Source organism: Hemitrygon akajei, chromosome 9, assembly GCF_048418815.1.
Source record: "Hemitrygon akajei chromosome 9, sHemAka1.3, whole genome shotgun sequence".
Classification (NCBI taxonomy): domain Eukaryota; kingdom Metazoa; phylum Chordata; class Chondrichthyes; order Myliobatiformes; family Dasyatidae; genus Hemitrygon; species Hemitrygon akajei.
The window spans coordinates 89,572,079-89,590,607 of NC_133132.1; the positions used below are offsets into that span (position 1 = coordinate 89,572,079).

At 40.5% G+C, this 18,529-nt stretch overlaps 1 protein-coding gene across 9 annotated transcripts in view; it reads right to left on the reverse strand.

The window, feature by feature from the left end:
• adgrb3 (adhesion G protein-coupled receptor B3) overlaps window positions 1-18,529 on the reverse strand; it is a 766,644-nt gene that overhangs the window by 407,577 nt on the left and 340,538 nt on the right. For all 9 annotated transcript variants that reach the window (XM_073056508.1, XM_073056504.1, XM_073056509.1 and 6 more), the window contains 5 exons: window positions 14,741-14,905; window positions 11,667-11,831; window positions 8,060-8,161; window positions 7,515-7,621; window positions 2,232-2,426 (listed from right to left, as the gene is read on the reverse strand). In XM_073056508.1, the coding sequence (XP_072912609.1) occupies window positions 2,232-2,426; window positions 7,515-7,621; window positions 8,060-8,161; window positions 11,667-11,831; window positions 14,741-14,905 (734 nt within the window). The remainder of the gene's footprint in view (window positions 1-2,231; window positions 2,427-7,514; window positions 7,622-8,059; window positions 8,162-11,666; window positions 11,832-14,740; window positions 14,906-18,529) is intronic.

Sequence of the window (18,529 nt, forward strand, 5' to 3'; positions counted from 1 at the left end):
TACCCCTCAGCCATGAGGCTCCTGAACCAGATTGGATAACTTCATTCATCCTAACACTGACATGATTTCACAACCTATGAACTTCCCTTCAAAGACTCAGCAACTCATGTTCTCAGTATTATTTATAACTTATTTATTATTATTACTACGTTTTCTTTTTATATTTGCACTATTTGTTGGTTTTTAGCATATTGGTTGTCCATCTTTGTGTATTTTTTTTCATTGATTCTATTGTTTCTTTGCATTTACTGTGAATACTTGCAAGAAAATGACACATACGTGCTTTGACAATAAATTTATTTTGAACTTTTATCACACCCATCCCTCTCCCAGTCTTGAGAACAGGATCAATTCTGGTGATGATGGTTCACACCACCACTGGCACAACAGGAGTCCTTATCTCACTCAGGAAAACCAAAATGGAGCCACAGCCTGTACTTGGTCACCTAGAGGAGTGACTTCAGAAAGCATCTCAAATACACTCAATATTCTGTACCTATTACTGAGGTGCAAGCAAACTGAATCAAGGCTTGGGTACTAATTATGGTTTCTTGCTGCAAGGCTCATCTTGCATATTCCACCCTCTTGTCTAATAAACACATTTAGACCCTAAGAATCAACCATTCCACTTTACCACAAGTGATATATTTTGGAGTAACTGAATGATGAGTTGTTGATAGAGTAGATGGGGCTTGGGTGTCTGTGGTGTTTTGCATATCTAAAGATAAATGATGTAATTGGTTTTGAAATTGACAGACTGCTTCCAACAGGTTGTGGGGGAAGGGGTTCAGCTGCAGAAACAGAGAAAAACAGGTATTTTGTTAGCTCCCACTAGTCTGAGGAACTACCGCCACATTTCTGGCAGATGGAAATACATCTCCAATAAAGTCCCTGGAAATGGCTGGCAGATGGAGCTGTATTTTGTTAGGTGCAGTCTTATGGGAAAAGTGTTGGGTGGGAAAAGGTCAGATCAGGGTTTTGGTACAGACCTTGTATTTTTATCCTTTCCCTCTCAGATGCCCTTTGACCACTTCCTTCATCTTCAGCTGTGCTTTCCTTTTCTCTCCTAATGACTCACACTGATTGGTGAGGTTTACACTGTACACCATTTGGGGGAGTTTTTTTTAAATCTTCCCTTGTAAAAGAGGTGGATTGTTGAGCTACAGAAGAACAGATCACTGGTAGTTTCATGACATTTCTGAATCTTAGAAATGCATGGGACAAGGAAGGCATTCCCTCTACATTGTTCACCCAGATAGAAGATCAGTTGACCTTCTTCCTTAACTTAGGATGGTGAGGTAGCGAAGTGATTAGCATAACACTTTACAGCACCAGCGATCAGAGTTTAATTCCCGCTGACGGCCGTAAGGAGTTTGTACGCTCCCCTGGGATCATATAGGCTTTCTCCCACTTTCCAAAGATGTATGGGTTAGGGTTGGAAAGTTGTCCGCATGCTATGCTGGTGATGGAAGCATAGTGGTATTTGTAGGCTGCCCTTAGCACATCCTTGTACTGTGTTGGTCATTGACACAAACAATGAATTTCACCGTATTTTTTGATGTATACATGACAAATAAAGCTAATCTTTTAACCTTTACCCCACCTTTCTCCACACACACGTTGTGAACCTCCTCAGGACATCTGCCTCACAACACCACCTGTTAGCCAATTATATTTCTTCCCAACAGGCAAGCTTCTTCTTTCTCTATTTCTATATGTTACAAGTGAAACAGTTAAAGAAACACTGAATTGTTCAACCCTGAATTGCACCCTTTTTCCAGGTAACAGCATTCTGGAATTTGTTTTAAGTTCCCTTGGAGGATGATCTCATAGTGTCATAAATCATATAGCACAAAAACATCCCCCTTGGCCTACCAAATCCATGCTGACTCATTCACAGTTGTTATTTTTAATCTCCAGCCCCCAACCCCCCCCCCCCCAATTCCCACATTCTCCCACTCACTTATATACCAAATTACTATAGCCAATTAACCAAAATATCTGGGACATTCTACATGGTCACAGAGAAAACCTACAAAATCCACACAGGTTGCATCAGAAGTTAGGACTGGAATTATTGATGCAGCTTTACAAGCTGCATCCTGAGCTAACCCAATTGAGTCTGTTCAACCCAATTACTTTCTATTAGTAAAGAGAAAAGCCACCTCCAGAATCTGCTTAGGCAAAGTTTCTGTCAACTTTTCTATGCCAATGTAGACAAAGGTATTTACCTGTACATCATCAGATGAAGGTATGTAACTTGCTCTTTTAAACGTGTCAGTAACGTTTCGAAGAATTTCAACACAGGTCAGGAGATCCCCACCATAGAAGTTCCTTCTTTGGGTTAAGTCCAAGAGGGTTTTGGTTACCTGAGACATCCCTTCACCTGCCAGTGTCCTCTGTCCCTTTGCAAGATGTTCCTTAACCTAAAGGACGCACACATGTACAATGAGTTAGGATAAAAATTGTCTGGGACCATTCTTGCCCCTTTCTTCCTCTCCCAAAGAGGAGATTGCTTACTAAAAAGTGGTTCTGTATAAGCTTGTTACATTTCAGCACTTGTAACTAATCACCTTTTATGTTTAAACTACTTAGCTTATTAACACCTGTGATAACTTGAACCCACCCTCATCTCATTTCCTAACCCACACAGAGCAATTGTTAACAATTGGGAACTGAAAGCTTGTACAATTAATTCCATTCTAAAACTGAGGCTAACTACAGACAGGAAGCTTAAGACCAAGAGTTGACCATTCAAACCAGTGAGTGAATGCTGAAATTCAATGAGATCATGGTTGATCTCAATCATTAGCACAGGTTCTTCCCTCTAATAAATCTAACAAAAGCTGTTGTGCTCTGGTTCTCCAAGTATCAGCAGGTGGAAGTAAATCCAGATCTTTTAGGTATACAAAGGGTAAATGCAAGCAGGCTTTATCCAGTGAGGTTGGATAAGACTAGAACTACAGGTCATGGGTTAAGGGTGAAAGGTGAAATGTTTAAGGGGAACATGAGGGGGAACTTCTTCACTCAGCAAGTATATCAAAGAATAAGCTTTAACACAACATCAAACACTCACTCAATGTCATCAAAACCAAAGATTATTCCCTATAAAAGGAGGAAACTATGAGCCAGCTTTCATTAGCAGATCAGTGGTTGAGAGGATCCGCAACTTTAAATTGCTTGGCATTATCATTCAGAGAAACTTCTCTGGGCCCAGCATATAACTGTCATTACAAAGAAGGCACGGTAGCACCTCCACTTTCTTAGAAGTTTGTGAAGATTTGGCATGTCATCTAAAACTCTGATGAACTTTTATCGATGTGTGGTGGGGAGCATACTGACTGGTTTTATCACAGCCTGGTATGGAAACAACAATGCCCTTGAATGGGAAATCCTATAAAAAGTAGAGGATACAACCCAGTCCAGCACAGGTAGAACCCTCCACACCAGTGAGCACATTTACAAGGAGCGCGATCACAGGAAAGCAGCATCATCATCAATCACTCCCACCACCCAGGCCGTGCTCTGTTCTCGCTGTTGTCATCAGGGAGGTGGTACAGGAGCTACAGGAGGTATCCACACTGCCAGGTTCAGAAACAGTTATTACACCTCAACCATCAGGCTCTTGAACCATAGTGGACAACTTCACTCACCCCAACACTGAACTGATTTCACAACCTATAGACCCACTTTTAAAGACTCTTAATCTCAAGTTCTCAATATTTATTACTTTTCATTTATTGTTATTTAGTTTCTTTTTCTTTGTGTATTTGCACAATTTATTGTCTTTTGGACATTGGTTGCTGTGTTTAGTTTCTCATTGATTCCACTGTATTTCCTGCAAATGCCTGGAAGAAAACAGATCTCAGTATGGCATATACAGTATGCACTTTGATAATAAATTTATTTTGAACTTTGCCCAGTCATTCAGAGAGCTTTTAGTATTTTCATATACCAGATTAAGTGAAAAGGAAATGTTCATGGAGTGTCATTTTATAATTTGAAGCTCAGAGTGGTAGTTTTCACTTCAACATGAGCATTATTACAAGTTGGCTGGAAGTTTACCATGCAGCAATTAGGACCTCAAGCGATCATATTTAAAGATACACATCAGTTAAAATCTAATTGAATAGCACAGAACAAGCTAGAAGGCTGCAATGACCTACTTTTGTTCCTATGGTCCTATACTTAATTAAATTGTACTGTACTCCTACAATTTGATGATTTGTCTTCAGCTTCCTGGCCCTAAGCTCCAGAATTCCCCAACTAAATTATCATGCTCTCTCTCTCCAAGATGTTTTTTGCTGGTTGCACGGTGGGGGGGGGGGGGGGGGGGGGAGTACAGGTCAGCAGACAACTGAATCATGGTCGGTGGCCTCAGAGAGAGCACTCTGGCCTTCTGAAACCAGTCATAAAACCCTAGTACGCAGAAGGAAAACTTGCAATTTTGTTGCATTTTCTCTGGTATCTGGGTTTAATCCCAAAACAAATGATTGGTTGATCAGGACGGAGATGAGAAGAACTTCCCTTGCTCATATAAAGAGCTGTAGAGGTTGAGTTACTGAGTGTATTCAGGACATAGATTAATAGATTTCAGATATTAAAAGAATCAAGGGATATTGGATTAGTGCTGGAAAGTAGTGCTTGTGGTAAAAGAACAGATAGGATGTTATCCATTGGTAGAACATCACAAGGGTTTACATGACACACTTTGACTCCTAACTTCTACCAACCATTCCACTGTCACAATGTACAAAAGCATGTTACAGGCAGTGGAGCGTGTCTGAAATTTGGTCTTTGTCCCTTATCTCAGAAAGGATACGCTGGCATTGAAGTCGGTCCAGAGGAGATTCATGAGAATGATCCTGGAAATTAAGGGGTTAACATACAAGGAGCATTGATGGCTCTAAGCCTCTACTCGATGGAATTTAGAAGAATGAGGGGAAGATCCCATTGAAACCTATTGAACAGTGATAGGCCTAGTGGAGAGGATGTTTCTAATAGTGGGAGAATCTGGAACCAAAGGCAACAGCCACAAACTACAAGGATGTCCCTTTAAAACAAGGATGAAGAGGAATTTCTTTAAACAGATGATGGTGAATCTGTGAAAATCATTGCCATAGATGGCTGTGGAAGCCAAGTCATTGGGTATATTTAAAATGAAGGCTGATAGGTTCTTGATTAGTCAGGGCATCAAAGGTTATGGAGTGAAGGCAGGAGAATGGGATTGAAAGGGATAATAAATCAGTCATGATAGAATGGCAGAACAGACTCGATGGGTTGAATGGCCTAATTTTGCTTCTATGTCTTATGCTCTTAGAAATGTGGTAATTAATTTGTCTCACAAACAGCAATGTAATACTGAGCAATAAAACGTTTTGTAATTTGTTGAGTGAGGCAATCAGGGATCACTTTCCTTCCATTTCTCACTCTGACTATTCTAAACACCTCATTCAGATCTGCTATTAGTCTTCTATACAGTACTCACAAGAGTACAAAGTTAGTCTATGTAACCTGTGCTTGTACTTAAATGTCTTCAAATGCACAGCCTTCTTGCTGCAGGCCCTCCCCGGGTTAGAATGCCCAACTAATGGACATACTGTACATGTGATCAAGGGTTTGGGAGGCCGGGGGAATTTGCAGGCTGCTGTAGGCCTACAGGCACCTTCTGCCAGATGGGAATGAAGCATTTCTGTGTTCCCCACAACACCCTCTCCCCTTAAGCACAACAACAGTCAGAGCAGGGTCAAGCCATGCAGAGCTGAGTCAGTGAGGCTGGCTGATAGCCAAAGTATGGGAAAAAGCGGCCGAGGGTTGTAGACTCAGCCAGTCACATCATGGGCACTATTCTCCCCATCACTGAGGACACCTTCAAAAGGCAGTGTCTCTAGAAGGCAGCATCCATTATTAAGGACTCACCCCATTCAGGATATGCCCTCTTCACATTATAGTCATCAGGGAGGAGATACAGGAGCCTGAGGAGGCACACTCAATGTTTTACAAACAACTACTTTCCTCCACCAGCATATTTATGAAGTCTAGCAATCCATGATTATTTTGCACTCTTTCTGCACTATGTCCTTATTGTAACATATAGTAATTTGGACGCCAGCAGCTATCATGATGTTATTCCAGTTCAGAACATCCTGGAATTTGGAGTTCGATTCTGGCACCATTCTCTAGACATACCGTGGTCATTGTAAATTGTCCTGTGATTAGGTTAGGGTTAATCTGCTTGGGCGGGGGTTGCATGGCTTGAAGGGTGTGAAGGGCCTACTCTGTACTGTATCGCTAAATAAAATTAATTTTTTACATTAAAAATGTTGCTACTGCAAAGCAACAAATTTCATGACATATGTCAGTGATCGTAAACCTGCATCTGATTCCCTTGAGACAGGAGGTGCAATGCTTAACATTTTATCCCTTCCTTATCTATCTCACAGGCCTCAAACACTCCTCTAGGGAAGCAGTTGTTTATCAGAACTTCTTTAAGTTCAGCATTGTGTACTTATTGTCAATGATGCTTCACCTTTGCATCGGGGAGACCAGAAGCAAAGCAGGTGGTTGTTTTAGAGGAGCATCCTCATTCACTCTGCAATTCTGATCACCCTAAGTCCCGACTTAGGGTCTCAGCCTGAAATGCCTACTCTTTATACCTCTCTATAGATGCTGCTTGATCTGCTGAGTTATCCAGCATTTTTTGCGTGTGTTACTCTGGATATCCAGCATCTGCCGAATCTGTTGTGTTTATGACCCTGATCATCCAATTGTTTTTCATGTTAATTTTGTCTGAGTATTCTGTACAAGAAAGGTTAAGGAACAGGTTTTCATTATCTAGTTGGCATCTATACATAGCACTGAAGCATAATGTCAGATAGTAATTTTGGCTTGCCCATTCACTTCTTCTTTAAGCATATTTTAATTCATTACTTGTCCCACAATTACTATCTATCCCCATCGTACTCTGTCACTTACACTGCAGCCACCACATTGGTGATGTTCTGCTTCATTTCCTCCTCGTCCTCGCCTTCCCCTGCACCTTAAAGCAGATAGCCAAGAAGTTCATCCCTGACTGGCATTGTAAATACGTTGTAGATTGGTAGCTGTCCACATGGAAGCCAAGGGAACTGAACTTGAGGATGAGTCACTTTTTTTCAGCTGTAAAGAAGCCTTTAACTCTTTTCTCTCCCCACAGATGCCTCTCGACATGCTGAGTATTTTCAGCATTACCCGTATTTTGATTGTCTAACTGAAGTCAGTATCTTATCATTTGGTAGATTTGTATTGTTTTCATTCAAGGATTTAACAACACTAAATGGAAATTGTTGCATTAAATATCCCTTTTTGAAACCTGCCTAATCTACCTTTCTATGTGCTTGTTCAGAGCTGCTAAACTGCCACATTTTGTGAAGATCTTCCATAGACATCTAGCATCAGTCAAAGATACAGAAGAACTGCTCCATTTTTTGTCACTTTCAATAAACAAGAAACACAGCTGCTAACTTTGCACCTACTGTATGCTGTAAGTGTTTGTACTCATTGGAGATGCATCTTGCAAAGCTGGGCGTCTCCCAGTAAGCAACTCCAGTACGATCAAGGGAGCAGCGTCTACTGGTGGTGCCTGTAAGCCACAAAATAAATAGTTAAATGGAGAGGAGGTGATATGATGTCGATCAAACACAACCACCATCAGATTTCTGAATGGATAATAAATCAAAGAATTCAATCAAACTTGTTAGTGTTTACTTTCTTTTGCACTACTTATTATACAGTAATTGTAAGTTATACTATATTACATGTATTGCAATGCACTGCTGCCACAAAACTATAAATTTCACTGACAAACGCCAGTGATAATAAACCTGATTCTGGCAGACACTGTGTCAGATCTATTATTTATTACTTAGTTATTTTGGATAAATCATGTGGTCAATGAAATCCTTTCCTCAAAGATACTAACATTAGACAAATAAAAGTATACTTCACCTTACTTTCTAAAGGAGAGTTTTGGACATCTGACAGCATTTCTCATTTAACTAAACAGGGTATTTCACTTTACCTGTTGCATTTTGAGGGCACCGATTGAAAGCAAAGTCCCCAGCTGCTGTCCTCCTCCACACCATTGCCATCAGATAGTCTTCAGGACAAATCTCATAAGGTGCTGAAATCAAAGATAATTTATTACCAACAGTTAGCAGCAACCCATTGCCATTCAGAGCATCCAACAGAATTGAAAGATCATGGCTTTTCTGAAAGATCAATCCAACTACACTTTTGACTTTTCTGACTTTGCTCCCTGAAAAATTCTCCCCGTTCAACTGCTTATTTAATTCCTTTTTGAGCATTGTCAATATGCTTTCAGCCATCTTAGTCATATCATGAACTGCAGGGAGAACCAAAGCTCGCCAGTGTTAATTTATGGCTGCTTTCAGGCTTCCCTGGTTTGTCAGATTTGTCTTGCTCAGATAAAGGGACAGCTCTGAGAAAGCTACTATTCAGCACCTTGAGCAAACCGGCCGAGGGAGTGCATTCTTGACCCCTTTTGAGTGGGGTCAAAAGAAATTCTCCCAAGTATAAATATCCAGAATGATGGTAGAAAGAGGTGATCAGTGACAAACATGTGTTTTCCAAAGCTCTGATTTGGTAGACAGGATGCCCAAGAGCAACAGGTGATGCATTCAAATCTGTTGAGGAAAGGAATAGGGGCCACGATTTGCTCACTGACTTGGATTAATCATTCACCCGACAGTAGCATACTTCCCCTTTGGGAGAAGAAATGGCAGCCTTGCAGGCGATCTTTGCTTCTTCTCATTTGGATTGACTAAAAAATTGTTTGGTGAGTTTGGGAAAGGTAAATAGTTTACCCTGACAATCCAGAAAACAGGTAGTTGAAGAGGGAAGTCGATCTGAAATTTTCTCTCTTCAGCCCCAAGAAGTAAATGTACTTCCTGTCAATATATTTACATATTAAATAAATGAATATAAATTAATATTATTTGACATCCTCAAAACAACAATATATAATTCATCTACTAATATGAGATTCTGTAAAAGGTAAACATTTGAATCATATGGTACAAGATGCCATTTGCCCCATCAAGGTTGTGAGTTCTTTGAAAGGGTTATACCATTAGTGTGATTCATTTGTTTCTTTTCTACTGTCTCTCTGTCCAATAAGTATCTTCCTGTCCAATAAGCATCTATCTAATTTTCTTATAAAAATTACAACCAATTCAACTTCCAACACCCTTCAGGGCTGTGCATGAGGCATATTAAAACTTGACAGAAAAATGAAGTATGATGTGTAATATAATCAGATGAAATGTTGATTAACTTTATTGAATAACTGAACCACTCTCTGATTCTGCTGTCCTGTTCATTGCAAAGAGTCTCCAATTGTAATGTGTCACAGAGACACATCATCAGCAACCAAAAGGTTAAAGCAGAGAACAGACATCCTATAATTATCAGCTTCAAAGATAGTACAAGAACACTGTTAAATCAATAAAGGAAAAAGCAGAGTTAGTCATTGTTCAATGTCAATTGGAAATGACTGGGCAAGGCAGTAATTGTGGACAGATGGCCATTGCTACTCAACATCTCATCTCTCTGACACACAGTGCAGCACCAACACAGCATATATTTCATCAACTCACTGCACCAATCAGTTCTACAGTGGCAGTTGAATGCTTGCTGATGATTAAAAGAAAAATCACCTATGTATTTCAAATGATTTCATACACAGGGAAGAAAAAGTTGACCAGGGCACAAAGGCAGACGAGGCCATCCTTCAGCTCTTCCAAAAGAGCAATACTGATATATCGTCATGGAAAAATGAACACCAGTGGCTGCTCTGTATTTGGTTCCATGCCACTGAATATTCTTAACCAGTAAGAATCCATACCACACACAGAGTGCTGGAGGAACTCAGGAGGTCAGGCAGCATCTATAGAAGGACTAGAGTCAACCCTACATAAGGGCTCTAGTTTTGACATCCACTAAGCTTCCTCCTACTGGCAAGTGCTCATTGCCACTTTGAAAAAAATTGTTCCAAATTTATACAAACATCTGTGTGACAAATTTCTTCTTGACATTACCCCAAATCAGCTTCTTCCCAGTTTGTTATGTCCCCTAGGTTTCAGTACTTTCAATCAGGGAGTACCTACCTTAAGAAATCCGTACATCAATTGAAATTCCTAGATTAGATTAAAACAGTTTGGGAACTAAAGAGAACAAAAGCATGATTGATGTTACTTATCCTGCTGATGGACCCAGTATTGTTCTGATCAACTTTCAATGCACTCTAGTTCATCTTTCCTGAGATGTTTAACACACACAAAATATTGAAGGAATTCAACAGGTCAGATAGCATCTATGGAGGGGAATAAACAGTTGACATTTTGGGCAGAGATCCTCCATCATATTTCTCTCCATAGATGCTGCTTGACCTGCTGAGTTCCTGCAGCATTTAGTGTGTGTTTCTCAAGATTTCCAGCACTTACATGCCCAGAGTCCTACGTTCTTCAGATGATTATTGCCATGCATGGCGTACTAGAATAATTGGTAACTTTTTTTTATCCCCTTATGAACACTGATGTTATAACACTCCAGCATACATTGCAAACCCCGGTGTATATTATCTGACACTAATTGCTGGTTTTTTTTGTATGCTTTGCTCTTAGGAATCATAGACTACTGGGAGACCAGCATTTACAGCTGCCTCCAGGCAAAGTGGAGGCCTGCAACAATGTAATTGATGGAAAGCAACTTTCTAAATGGTCAGAATTGCTAGAGGACTCCAGTCACATGTGGACCGCATTGCCTAAAATTGATAGGTTTCATCCCTACTGAATATAGAAGTAATCTGTTAGGTTTCCTATTCATTACTGATTCACTACTGTCTGAAAATTTAGTTCAGTCTCAAACTCCCACAGTGAGATTTGAGCTCAAGAGATGAAGAGGGAAGAGGTTTCATATGAGGGGCAGACCAGCAGTTGCCACTAATCTTGATGGAAATTTTTTTGGAGAAAACACTTCACTGAGAAAGTTGTGAGTAAAAGAACACAGTATCAAGTGGAGTTGTTGAGGCAGAGTATTGAATCAGTGAAGGAGATGAGGATAATGATAAGCATGAGTGAGAAGGAAGAGAAAAACCATATTAACTGGGTTGATGGTGCAGGGTGGGGACGCAAAGGATGGCAAAGCCCAACTGGCCAACATCGTTTGCTTTTGTGTTGCAGACTTGTTGCCTCTGATGGTAATGAGTATGAGAGGTGCAGAACCACAAAGGACCTATTAAAAGCAATTCCTCCTACAAATGCTCATGTGTAGGTTACTGGATCATATGCTTTTACTGATGCTTCTCGGGTGATAAATATGGGATTGGGCACCATGTCTGTTTCCTCCACTCTTCTTTGAATATCTCAACGCGATTTCTTTTACATGCACCAGTTGCGGCAGAAGGAGCCTTGGTTTGGCATCGTTGCCATCCTAATGCTCCTTTAAACCTGGAGTCTGCTTAACTTTTCTGTACAATTGCTGGAACAGGACTTTAACCAACAAGTTTTGGAAAACAGATGCAAGGAAACAACTGCTGAGCTACAATCAACTTGAAATCCACCACAGGTGTGACTGATTACTCTTTGCATAGAAACCTTTAGATTTACCTGGACACCTTTGCTCACTGCACTTCTGAATCTCTTCGCCCAGTCCTTCACAAGGCTGTCCCGTGACGACCAGTCCCTGGCACACCCGCATTCTTCTCTGCCAGCCACCATCACATGACTTTGAGCATGCACTCCAGTGACCCCATGGATTCCACTTCCCATTCTCTTTAAGTTGAAAGAAAAAAGAGGAAAATGAAGCTGAATTAAAACCTAAAAATTAAAAATATCTATCTAATATAGGCTTTTAAGGAACTTGTACAGTGATTGCTCCACCATCCAGGCCATGCCATTTTCTCTCAGCTACCATCAGGCAGGAGATATTAGAGGCGTGAAATCACACACACTAGCTTCAAGAACTGTTACTTCCCTTCAACCATTCGATTCTTGAACCATCTGGCATAACCCCAATCAATACCTCAATATAGCTACACTACAACCAGTCCTAATGAAGAGCCTTGGCCCAGAGCAATGACTGTTTATTCTCCTCCACAGATGCTGCCTGACTTGCTGAGTTCCTCCAACATTTCATGAATGTTGCTCAAGATTTCCAGCATCGGCTGAATCTCGTGCCTGTGACTATTTTGACCACTTTGCAATACAATGGACAATGGTTTGCTCAGATGTTTTCTTTCTTGTAAAACATAAGTATAATGTTGTTTAATTTATATTTTTCTTGTGGAATATTGCTGAAAGTAAGTTTCTCATTGCACCTGTGCCTATGACAAAAAAAACTCTATTCTGACTTTTGTCATTGATCTAGAACTTTGAGTGACTTAAAATCTGCTGAAATGGACTGAAGAACAGCTGAAGGTGAGGAGGCGGCAATGCAACAGGGCTAATGTTCAGATGATGAGCAACATACATCACGTAATTTTCTGTCTGTGTCATTATAAGAGCAAAATCTCTGTGCTTTTATTATTCATTGGACTCTATGCCCTTGTTCCTTTTCTTTTGCAAGTGAAAAGACAATCCAACTGTTTAGGTAAGTAGCTGTCAGCACAGAGAGGAAAGCCATTAGAGGGCCAAGCCATTTCACTTCTGATTGGCTTCATCGCTGCAGTAACTGAATTGCTGTACCTCAAGATTTCTGGGTTTGAAGTCTTGCTTCTACTGGCTTTAAGTGTGAATACACTTCAAATGGCAATGTGGCCATCTTCAGCTCAGTGATGGTTTTGACCATGGTGATAAGCTTCCATTTGACACTGGGGTGACAGCTTCGCCACAGAGAGCATGTAAATCACTTGCAACAAATCCTTGCAATGACGAAGTGTATAAACTTCAGTCCATGCTGAAAATTAGGGCCGGTATGGTAGTACAGCAGTTAGTGTAATGCTATTACAGCACCAGTGACCTGGATTCAATTCCACGGCAGTCTGTAAGGAGTCTGTACATTTACTATGTGACTGCACGGGTTTTCATTTGGGTGCCGCAGTTTCGTCCGCATTGCAAAGACACAGGTTAATTGGTCACATGGGTGTAATTGAGCACCCATGCGGGCTCGGGCTGGAGTGGCCTGTAACCACGCTGTAACAGGGTGCCATGCTGAGTGTAGCAGTGAGTACAACATATTATAGCACCAGCTGTAAGACTGAAATTCAATTCCTAGCACTGTCTGTCAGGATGTCCTGTCTGTGACCACATGGGATTCCTGGATTCCTCCAGGTGCTCCAGTTTCCCCCCAGATTGCAAAGACGTGCCAGTTAGAGTTAGCAAGCTATCGGGATGCTGGAAGTGTGCCGACAATTGTGGGCTCCCAGCACAATCCTCATGATCTGATTTGATGCAAAATGATATATTTCACCATATGTTTCAATGTACATATGGAAATTAATGCTTTTTAAAATCTTTTTATCCTGTATCTCTAAATAAAATAAAATATATAAAAATATATTTTATTCATAAGAGCAGCATTGAATGTCAAAACCTTGAAACAGCAGTGCTACAGTGTAAAGGTGAAAGACAGTGTATGGTGACTTTTGATGTGATTATGTCTCTCAGCAGTATCGAGCTGTTGGGTGATATGTTCTTGTCACCCATGTGCGTATCACATCATTAGTCTGTGTAGTATTAATATATGGTGACAAATGATGTCATCAGGAATTGCTGCATCTGATTCCTGCTGGGATTTACAAGTAAACATCTGGTGATCTCAAATTCAATTCTAGTCTGTTCAGTCCCAAAAGTTGTTTATTTTATCATTGTTTTATGGAGAGGGCCACTGCACAGGATTGGAGAAAGCTGCAGAGCATTGTAAACTCAGCTTCCCAGCATCAAGGACATCTACAAAAGGCGATGCCTTAAGAAAGCGGTATTCGTCATTAAGGACCCCTTTCACCCAGGACAAACCCTCTTCTTACTACTACCATCAGGGAGGAGGTACAGGAACTTGAAGATGCACACTCAAAGCTTCAGGAACAATTTCTTCCCCTCTGCCATCAGATTTCTGAACAAACAATGAACCAACCCATGAATACTACCTCACAATTTTTGCTCTCTTTTGCGCTACTTATTTAATTAAAATATATATATATATATATTGTATTTTTGTGTATTGCAATGTACTGCTGCCGCAAAGCAACAAATTTCATGACACGTCAGTGATATTAAAACTGATTGTGATTCTTACAGTTAATTATAGATTGACAGTGTATAGGGGATATGAGTTAAATCAAAATGATAGACAAATCCTTCTTGTTACAAGATCCATTCTGGATACAATAAATTCTGTGTTTTACGACTCTACTTGACCTGAGTTTTACAGGATGCCTTTCCTTGTCCTCTCATCCTGTGGATTGTCATTGGTTTCCTTGCTCAGAAAAGCACATTGCTGAAGCTCTCCCTCTGCTGGAAATGTTTGTAATTACATGGGATAGTCAGCACCATTGGTGGAATAATTGTCTCACTGCAGATCACATCCCAAATACTCTCTTTCATTTCAGAAATGATATACAGGAGGCTTGCCATAAAATCATGTTTTGCTTTGTTCCTCTTGTATGCACAATAACCAATAACCATCTGATTTTATTCTCATATTTGGCAGGAAATCTGTTACTGTTGGGGACAAACACACCTACCTGTGCATTCAGAGTTAAAGCATTCTCTGCTCTCAGCCCAGTGGCCCCTGCACTCAGAACCACCGTGAGCAGCAGCAGTGCATTGCCGGATTCGCTGCTGTGTTCCGTTGGAGCAGGTCACCGAGCAGTCTGTCCAAGGACTCCATTCTTTCCACTGCCCATCCACTGTAAAAACAGAGTTACAAAAAAAAAGTAATTTCCAACCAAATTACTGCCAATTAATCCTACCAGAAACAGTAAATTAACCTCATTTTTTTTGTTTAATCTGTTACATGCTATGTCATTTCTTCCTCTAACATGGTCCCCTTATGCTTTCACTTCCAAAGACGATCAGAATCAGAAGCAGATTTAATATCACTGGCAAATGTTATGAAATTTGTTCTTTTTGAGGATTCAGTACATTGCAATACATAATTTAAAAATCTATAAATTAAAATAAGAAATATATATATATTTAATTGAGTAAGTAGTACAAAAAAGGAGCAAAAAATAGAGAAAAAATAATGAGGGCGTTCCTGGGTTCAAAGTCCATTCAGAAATCTGAAGGCAGAGAGAAGAAGCTATTCATGAAATGTTAAGTGTGCGTCTTCAGGTTCCTGAACCTCCTCCTTGATGATAATAATGAGAAGAGGGCATGTCCTGGGCGAAAAGGGTCTTTAATGATGGATGCCACCTTTTTGAGACACTTCTCGATGCTGGGAGGCTAGTGATGGTTCACGTTATGGGCACTAGCCTCCTACTATCAAGATATTAACAAAAGTGATATCTCTATAAAGGTGGAACCTGTTATTAAGGACCCCAAAACCCAGGACATGCCGGCCTCTCATTACTACCATCAGAGAGGATGCCCAGGAGCCTGAAGACACACATTCATGATAAATTAAGAGTAATTTTTATGTATTGCACTGTACTGCTGCCACAAAACAACAAATTTCTCAAGATATGTTTGTGAAAATAAATCTGATTCTGGATAGTAATCCAGAAGTTGTAGCAACACACCAAAACCTTGTCCTTGTGCCTCTTCCTCTACTCCCACTTCAGTGGCAGGGTTCAGCAGTCTATCATTCAGGATCCCTACCACTTCCAGTCGCGCTGACAGCACCATCTAACTTTGCCTCATTTCACCCCTCTCTATACCTACCTACATCCCTTAGTCAACACACACAAAAAGCTGGAGAATTTTGTGTGTATTGTATGCATCCCTTAGTGGCCTGCTATCATATGGGTTTTGGTGGCTTGCATCTGCAGCTCATTACTTTTTTGAAGATCTCCATTAGTTTTGTGCATTGGGTTCTGAGTTGGTGACCCTGAGAGTGTGAGGGTAGAATTATCACACACAATGTACATGATTTAGTTACAGAAGTTAATAATCATTACGCTGCTTCTGAGCAAACAGACTCTGTCAATAAGTTGCCTCCCTCTGCCATTGTATAAGCAGTATTTTGTTTTTCATACCATATTTATAAAAAGAAAATTGAATTTGATTATTTTTTTCTCTGTTGGAACCACTTTAACTAGAAACGATAGATGTTTAGCAGAAAGATTAAAGCGGCTACAATTTTTTTTCTTCAGGATAGGAAAGTTTAAGAGGAAACTTCATTGAGATATCAACTTTTATTTGCTAACAGTTTTCTGAAGAGCACTGAAGCATTTAATTGTGGCAAAGGGCTCCAATTATGTGGATAAACTGGACAATCTGGGATGGTGCTCTTTGGTGTGAAGAGTGTTGCTGAAGATCCTGGTAGAGATCTTTAAAGGTAAGGAGCATTGAGTAAATAAAGAGAAATTATTTCCATTTCTAGAGTGTTCAAGGTGGACACAGAATAAAAATGATCAGCTGCTAAAGAAACAGAAGTGATATTTCCAGTTTGTTTCATGATCACACTGGAGCATTATGAACTACAGATCCTGGAGACACAGGAATAGATGCTCCAGCTCTTGTGTCACATATACTGCATATTCCCTTGCCTAGGAGTCAACATATATTTCCATGATTTATCATAACTGAGAATTCATTTGAAAGTCTGTAGATTGATGTTGTGCTCTATTAGTTTGTGGCATGATATAATTGACCTAAAAAGCTCATTAGCAGCTTTAATTATATCTCCTTTGTTAAAGAAAAAGTTATCACTCTCTTCCTCAGTCATTCAGCAGTGTTGTGGTACATGTTAAAGAAACCTGAAAATTAGACATCAAAGTTATCTTGAAGATTTTCTAGAATGGCAGCAATCTGTTGAAAATTGGAAGCGTGTTCCAAAACAGAGGACATTAGTGACTAGTTCAATGTAAAATTTGCAAGGCAAATATTCCCAATTAAGCTATCATAATGTCAAAGATAATACATGGGGGGGAAAAAATCAAGCTAATTAAGACAACTATGTTGACAAAGAGAAACTCAAGGCAATTACGAAAGCAAATGCAGCACTTAGAGAAGATACGTGCATTTCTGCCCTACCTCTCAAAATAGCATTGTGAGAACCACTGTCACACAATAGAGGAAGGAGGCATGCCCCATTCCCCGCAGTGATCCTTTGACATGCCACTTGAGGTGCGTTGCAGTTTCTAGCCCTCCCATTTCTGACAGTGCACTGTCCCATCAGGATTACACTGCTGTATCAGCCGAGAGTTTTGAACTTGGCTTCAGAATGAGTACCTAGGACCTTCTGACTCAAGAGTGGGGAATATATCACCTGGCTTATGCCAGGAAGCTATTTATCAACTTCAGCTCAGCATTTAATACAATCATCCCTCAGAAGCTGGTGGGTAATCTGTCCTCATTGGGTCTCAACACCTCTCTCTGTAACTGTACCTTAGACTTCTTGAGAGGAAGACCACAGTCAGTCCTGATTGGCAGCAACATCTCTTAGCTCCATCACACTGAACACCAGCACCGCACAGGGCTGCATGCTCATCTCACTGCTGACACATGACTGCACTGCTAGATCCAGTTTAAATCAAATTCACTGATGACACAGCAGAGGCGAGCCCCATCAACAAATGTGTACAGACAGAAGGTAGAGCAACTGGTGGACTGGTGTGAGTACAACTTGAGTCTCAATGTGGACAAGACTAAAGTGATGATTGTGGACTTGAGGAAAGTCCAGGCTGACCACTCCTCACTGCACATAAAAGGCTCCTCTGGAGGGAGAGTCTGGGAGTGCACATAATGGATTATCTTATCTGTCCCTCAACACCACCTCTCTGGTCAAGAAAGCCCAGCAACCTCCCCACTCCATTCACATTCCAACCAATTTTTACAGCAGCACCTTTGAGAGTGTCCTGACCAGCTGCACCACCGTCTGGTATGGAAATTGCATGGCATCTGACTGTAAGACCCTAACAAAATATTATGGAGATTGCTGACAGGATTATCGGGGTCAACTCTTCCATCCATCTGAGATATTTATCAGGAGCGCTGAGTACACAGCATTGTCAGAGATCCCTCCCATCTGTCCCATAATCTCTTTGGCCCCTACCAGCATGTAGAAGGTACTGTAGCATTAGAACAAGGGCTTTTAGGAGAGGAACAAGCTTCTTCCTCTCGACTATGAGACTCCCTGCCACCACCCAGATCTCAACATGTATGAAGCGCCAGTAGCGTTATACGGTTTACTTTTTAACTTACGCCAGCAATGCATCTTATGCTAAATGTCAATCTCCTGGAATAAATTTTATTATTTGTTGATTTATTTGTGGTAACATTACATTGTGTGTGTGTGTGAGTTATATGTACTGTTTTACAACTTAGCCTGGAGGAACATTGTTTCGTTTGGCAATATACATGTATAC